This window comes from Lactuca sativa, chromosome 4, assembly GCF_002870075.4.
Source record: "Lactuca sativa cultivar Salinas chromosome 4, Lsat_Salinas_v11, whole genome shotgun sequence".
NCBI lineage: Eukaryota > Viridiplantae > Streptophyta > Magnoliopsida > Asterales > Asteraceae > Lactuca > Lactuca sativa.
Window position 1 is genome coordinate 48,328,530 of NC_056626.2, and position 7,211 is coordinate 48,335,740.

A 7,211-nucleotide genomic window follows, 5' to 3' on the forward strand; every position below is an offset into this window, starting at 1 on the left:
TGATTATGTCTTAAACTCATGCATATGAGGTTACTTTTATTTACAATTTAATTATGTCTTAAACTCGCGCGGTTTAAAACCCCTGTTATACAAAATAAACGAAAATATTTACTTTTTAACACATAATTATAAAAATAATCGAAACATACTCAAAAAAAACTGAATCTCTTCATTGCTAGAAGAAGACATTGTTTGAGTTTGATGTTGTCCGAAATGAAGTATGTAATGAAAGTGAGTTCGAAATGTTATTTATAAGGGACCACGTTATTATGTCAGATCATTATATCCGTTTACCCATTTCAAAATACAGATCCGAAATGAGCATTAATTCTATTGATATTATTATTATTATTTTTTTCAAAAACCGTTAAAAAATGGTTAGATTACCCTATTTCTTTTTAAATATTATCTAAACTTATTTTTATTAGCATAAAGCTAAAAAACATTTTTAGTAAAACAAAATATAGGTAAAAAGACTTGGATTAAAATTCTAACCATTTAGGAAATGTTACGTCCTTGGTCCCTTGCTATGACTTTTCCGCTATTTACCCAAATTACCCAAATCCGAACACCCTTGGATTCGAGCCTTCACGACCGCCTTCTCAACGACACACTGTACTGCTTCTATCAGAGGCGAGTAGGGTTTCACGTAATTTCAGAAAGAACTCCATTCAAACCCATATTCAGAATCGTCCAGTTTGAAGTTCTTCCATACGCTAACATTGATTTTTGAACATTTCTACGTGGTACTGACAGCAGACCCTCACTTCGTCGATCCAGGAATTCCGAACAATGACGAAAGTCTACGGAACTGGAGTGTTCGACTTCAGGCGCCACCGCGTTGCTGAGTACCCCGTTACCGTCGGTGGTTCCGACCAAGCAGTTCCGGAAAGGCCGCCGGAATCAAAACCAGGTACCAATCTGCCCAGCTCGATAACCCTTGTTGAAATCCAGCGGGACCGGCTCACTAAGATTGCCGATGCGAACTGGTCTAAAACGGCATCAAACAACGACAAACCTCCGTTTAGTGCGGAGCTTGTAAAGGAGATTTATGAGACGGAGTTGCTGGTTAAGGAGGACAAAAGTGGTAGGATGAGGAGAACGGTGCCGTTGCAGAGGGTTATGATTCTTGAAGTAAGTCAGTACTTGGAGAATTACCTATGGCCAAATTTCGATCCCGAGACTTCATCATTTGAGCATGTCATGTCAATGATTCTCATGATTAACGAGAAGGTATCAGTAGTTCAGTACCCCTGTATACTCTTTTCTCTATAATTTTAGGGTTTGAATTCCTGTGCTAAGTAAACAAATGATGAACTAGAAGGTGAAGTCCGTGAATAGTGACTTATATAATAACTTTATCCTTTTGGGCGATGCAGTTTCGAGAAAATGTTGCTGCGTGGATATGCTTTTATGATAGGAAAGATATATTTAAGGCATTTCTTGAGAGGGTTCTCTGCTTAAAGGAGGTATGTGTCTTTGCTTTCCGGGTAGCTACTGACATAGGTTAAGATTAATGGTTGACATTATAACTTCAATGCAGGGAAAAAGCTTGAGTATTGCAGAGAAGACAAATTACCTACTTTTCATGATTAATGCCTTTCAGGTAAAAGTTGTTGTATATCTTGTTGCATATTATCTCTCAATATATAGTCAATTGATGTTTCTTGTCTTTTGTGTTACAGAGTCTGGAGGATGATATAGTAAGCAAGAAAGTCATGAGATTGGCAAGCCTTCATTGCTGGCATAGTCTATCCTTTGGTCGTTTTCAGGTAAGTCCATCATACACCTTTTTCTTTTATTTTTATGAAACTTGATTCTCATATTTACTTGTTTAATTTTCTTTTGATTTGTTTTAAGATGGAGCTTTGTCTTGATAATGATCTGATAGACAAATGGAAAAGAATTGCAAAAAAAGCCAAGAAGGCAAAGAAACGAGGGGAATCTTTTGATATGTCAGTAATGCTAGAAGTGAAGTTCTTAAGGAATTTCATTGAAGAGTTTCTAGAGGTGCTTGATTCAAAGGTATTTTATCACGACGATGACAATGAAGGGTCCAAAGTTCATGGGTCTGAACAAATCAATGAAGCTTCAATCTTGTATTGTGAGAGGTTTATGGAGTTCTTGATTGATCTTTTAAGCCAACTTCCAACCAGGAGGTAACTCATCCTCACAAAGTTAAATACATTATCTGCTATTTACTTTTTTCATCTTCATGTTTTGTTATTTATCTTGATGAATGATTGTCCACAGATACTTTAAGGCTCTTGTTGCTGATGTGGCGGTGGTTGCGAAATGTCATTTGAGTGTTCTTTATAGACATGAAAAAGGCAAGCTTTTCGCACAGCTAGTTGACTTGCTGCAGTATTATGAAGGTTTTGAAATCGATGACAACACAGGGAAACAAATGACAGATGATGATGTTCTTAAAGCCCATTATGAACGCTTTCAAGCTTTTCAGCTTCTTTCATTTAAAAAAGTACCCAAATTGAAAGAACTTGCACTTGCTAACATTGGAGCAATTGATAGGCGTGCTGATCTTTCAAAGAAATTATCTGTTCTTTCTCCTGATGAATTGCGTGACTTAGTCTGCAGTAAGCTAAAGTTGGTTTCAAAGAACGATCCATGGACTGAAAGAGTTGACTTTCTTATCGAAGTCATGGTCTCTTTTTTTGAGAAACAACAGTCTCAAAAAGAATCAATTAATGCTTTACCACTTTATCCAAATGAACAGATAATGTGGGATGAAAGTCTTGTCCCTAGTATCAACTACTCTGGTGAAGGCTGCCTTGCACTTCCTAAACTAAATTTACAATTTTTAACCCTTCATGATTACCTTTTAAGAAATTTTAATCTTTTTCGCCTCGAATCCACTTATGAAATCCGTGAGGACATTCAAGAAGCTGTTCCACATCTTCTTGCATACACCAACAATGAAGGGGACCCTGCTTTTCGTGGGTGGTCAAGAATGGCTGTTCCCATTAAAGAATTCAAAATCACTGAAGTGAAACAACCAAATATTGGTGAAGTAAAGCCCTCATCTGTAACTGCTGAGGTTACTTTTGCCATTTCAAGTTACAAAGCACAGATAAGGTCTGAATGGAATGCGTTAAAGGAACATGATGTGCTATTCTTGCTTTGTATTCGTCCTTCTTTTGAACCTTTAAGTGCTGAAGAAGCGGAAAACGCATCGGTCCCACAAAAACTAGGGTTACAATTTGTAAGAGGATGTGAGATTATTGAAATGCGTGATGAGGAAGGGAATTTAATGAATGATTTTACAGGTAGAATTAAGAGAGATGAATGGAAACCACCAAAAGGGGATTTGAGAACTGTGACTGTTGCTCTTGATACTGCTCAATATCATATGGATGTTACTGATATTGCTGAGAAAGGTGCTGAAGATGTTTATGGTAGTTTTAATATTTTGATGAGGAGGAAACCAAAAGAGAACAATTTCAAAGCAATATTGGAGAGTATTAGAGATCTCATGAATGAAACATGTATTGTTCCTAAATGGTTGCATGATATATTTTTGGGATATGGGGATCCTTCTGCAGCTCAATGGACTAATATGCCTGATCTTCTTGAAACCATTGATTTCAAAGACACGTTTCTTGATGCTGATCATGTTAGAGAATGTTTTTCAGAGTATCAGTTGATGTTTACAAATGCAGATGGCACTGAGAACTTGAATCCTGGCCCTCCATTTCGGATCAACATTCCTAGAAATCTTAAAGGAAATACTCATGCTCTTTCTGGAAATGAGAAGTCCAATTCAGATTCAGTTGATGTGAAGGATTTTGAAGAAGAAAAAGAAAAAGAAAAACTTATTGTTGAAGCTTACTTACCTGCTGACCCTGGTCCTTATCCTCAAGATCAGCCAAAACAAAACTCTGTTAGATTTACCCCTACACAGGTATTTTTTTGTGTTTATCTTTAATTTTGTTCTTTATAAGATATTTGGTGAATGACATCATTACTTTGTCTACAGGTTGGAGCAATAATCTCAGGGATACAACCAGGATTAACAATGGTGGTGGGTCCACCTGGTACTGGAAAGACTGATACTGCAGTTCAGATACTGAATGTACTTTACCACAATTGCCCTTCTCAGAGGACATTAATCATCACCCATTCAAATCAAGCTCTGAATGACCTATTTGAAAAAATAATGGAGGTATGAAATGAAAACAGTTTCCATATTTACATTCAAAGTATATATCTTTATCTCTTACATATTAATTAATTTTGATTTTTTTTTTTATTTATAAATAGAGGGATGTGCCAGCTCGTTATCTTCTTCGATTAGGTCAAGGGGAGCAAGAACTTGCAACAGATCTTGATTTCAGTCGTCAAGGGCGTGTGAATGCAATGCTTGTGAGACGTTTAGAGCTTCTTAGTGAAGTTGAAAGGCTTGCAAGATCTTTACAACTACCTGAAGATGTTGGTTACACCTGTGAGACAGCTGGCTACTTCTGGTTGCTCCACGTGTACTCACGTTGGGAACAGTTTCTAGCTTCTTGCAATGAAAATCAAGATAAGCCCTCGTTTGTCAAAGACAAATTTCCCTTCACTGAATTCTTTTCCAACACCCCAAATCCTGTTTTCAATGGAACATCATTTGAAGAAGACATGCGTGCTGCGAAAGGGTGTTTTCGTCATTTGAAAACCGTCTTCCAGGAGCTAGATGAATGCAGGGCGTTTGAGTTGCTGAAGTCACAAGTTGACAGAGCGAATCACCTCATGACAAAACAAGCAAAGATTGTGGCAATGACTTGTACACATGCAGCTTTAAAAAGAAAGGATTTTTTACACCTGGGATTCAAGTATGACAACTTGTTAATGGAAGAAAGCGCACAGATTCTAGAAATAGAAACTTTTATCCCGATGCTGCTTCAAAGACAAGAAGATGGGCACGCGAGACTCAAACGCTGCATTCTGATTGGTGATCATCATCAACTGCCACCTGTCGTTAAAAACATGGCTTTCCAAAAATACAGCCACATGGATCAAAGCTTATTTACACGTTTTGTGAGGTTAGGAATCCCTTACATTGAGCTGAATGCACAAGGTAGAGCAAGACCGAGTTTAGCCAAGCTTTATAACTGGAGATATAGGGATTTAGGTGATCTTCCTTATGTTAAGGAAAATCCCTTTTTCCATAAAGCAAATGCTGGATTTGGTTTTGATTATCAGTTGGTGGATGTGCCTGATTACCATGGGAAAGGTGAGAGTGCTCCTTCTCCTTGGTTCTATCAAAATGAAGGGGAGGCTGAGTATCTTGTTAGTGTTTATATTTATATGCGGTTGTTGGGGTACCCTGCAAATAAAATATCAATCTTGACAACTTATAATGGTCAGAAGCTTCTCATACGCGATGTTCTTAATAGAAGATGTGCTCCTTATGATTTCATTGGCCTTCCACACAAGGTCAGTTTAGGACATAAATTATGCTAGCTATTTTCCCTTCGATAGTGTTTGTAAGTTTTGTGTTGAAAAATATAATATAATATAATATATATTTTTTACAGGTTGCAACGGTTGACAAGTTTCAAGGTCAACAGAATGATTTTATACTTCTGTCTCTTGTGAGGACACGATTTGTGGGGCATCTTCGTGATGTTAGAAGACTGATTGTTGCAATGTCACGTGCTCGATTGGGACTTTATGTGTTTTGTAGGAGGTCACTGTTTGAGCAGTGTTATGAACTGCAGCCCACTTTTCAGCTTTTACTCCAGAGGCCTGATTTGCTTGCACTCAATCTGCATGAGGTTGCACCTGCTACTGATCGTTCTGTTGAAGACACGGGGCCCACACATTTTGTGAGTGGGATCGATGAAATGGCTGGAATCGTTAACTTTAGAATGCATCAAGTGTATCAGGTAATAATCGCCTTTTTTGGTGTGGATTTTTTTTATGAGTTGGATAGAGTGAAGTTAATGATGATTTTTTTGGGTGGTGTTTTAGGCGAGAATGATTGGCAACCAGTTTTCAGATTATTCTGGAGAAATGGGTGGTGCAAAAACAAATGAGCATGATGATGATGATGATGATATGGAGACTGATATGCAGAATGTGGGAAATGGGGAACATGAAGAAGCAAAGGAGGCTGAAACACAGATGGAAGTTGATGAAGCAACACAACTTGAAACCCCTCCTGCAGATGGTGAAAGCATGCCCACTGAGAGTGGCTTGAATGCTGATGATAGTGTTAGTGTGGAAGCCACTGGGGTAGACAAAAATGAAACTCCTCTTTAGTGTTTAAAGAACAAGTTTTTTTGATCTCGTCTCCTGTATTAAAACATAGATTGATTTGCATTAGGATTAAGAGGGGCCCGCTCCGCTGTATAACAAAGAAGAAATGCATCCAGATTTGGTTTCTTCATATAAACACTTGCATTTTTGTAGTTCTATAAAACTAGATTCCCATTGATTGAAGTTTTGTACAATTGGTTCTTGTAAAGCGATTATGCCAAAAAAATTATATAATCTAGAATCTTTGGCTTGCTAAGAAAGAAAGATGATACTGTTTTTATGCATTAGACCTAAACCTTTTTTTTGGTGTTAAAGTCCTGAATGATGCATATGCGTAGTTACATGTTAAGTGGCGGTTGCATGCTGTCAATCATTTTTAAAAAATAACATGATGAAACGTTGACATGTGTGGTAGATGTTGGTATTTTTCTATTTGATATATGTGGTGTTGGTTGACATGGTTGTGGTTAAAGCAAAGAAGTAAACGTTGAGTGTGAGAGTGAGACTGAATGTTTCGTGCAAACTTGTTATAATGATATCATGGAATCTTCTACAGAAAAGGTGGAATACAAGATGCACACGAAAAATGTGGAATGAAAGATACACCTGAACATCGTTTATTTGTTAAGTGACTAATTTTGGAATCAATATGCTCTTTTAATTCAAGTGGATTATTACCAAAATGTTTTTGGTATGTAGCACCTTCCAAAATTATAATTATTTAAATAAACTGATGCGACATCGACCTCCGGCGAGTCTTCTGGTCTTCTGCTGCGGCGGAGATCTGGACATCACAGAGCAAAGTCGTTAGAGCCGCCCCAGGGACTGTGCCCCGGGAGCGGACTCCGACGATCAAGTTAGATCAGCTGATAGATCTGAGATTAGCTGGAGAGAACCATCTTGGTGCTGGTGCTAGTGTATGGTGGCTGACGGCGACGGGTGGCAGTTGAGTC

At 37.9% G+C, this 7,211-nt stretch overlaps 1 protein-coding gene across 1 annotated transcript; it reads left to right on the forward strand.

The window, feature by feature from the left end:
- The first annotated feature begins 559 nt into the window (after positions 1–559).
- Positions 560–6,441, forward strand: LOC111914757 (uncharacterized). The gene is made up of 10 exons (XM_023910474.3): positions 560–1,233; positions 1,380–1,469; positions 1,544–1,606; positions 1,686–1,772; positions 1,861–2,159; positions 2,254–3,919; positions 3,995–4,180; positions 4,279–5,433; positions 5,535–5,885; positions 5,971–6,441. Exons 1-10 carry the CDS (start codon positions 793–795, stop codon positions 6,259–6,261), a joined length of 4,629 nt encoding a protein of 1,542 aa, XP_023766242.1. The 5' UTR covers positions 560–792; the 3' UTR covers positions 6,262–6,441.
- The last annotated feature ends 770 nt before the right edge of the window (positions 6,442–7,211 follow it).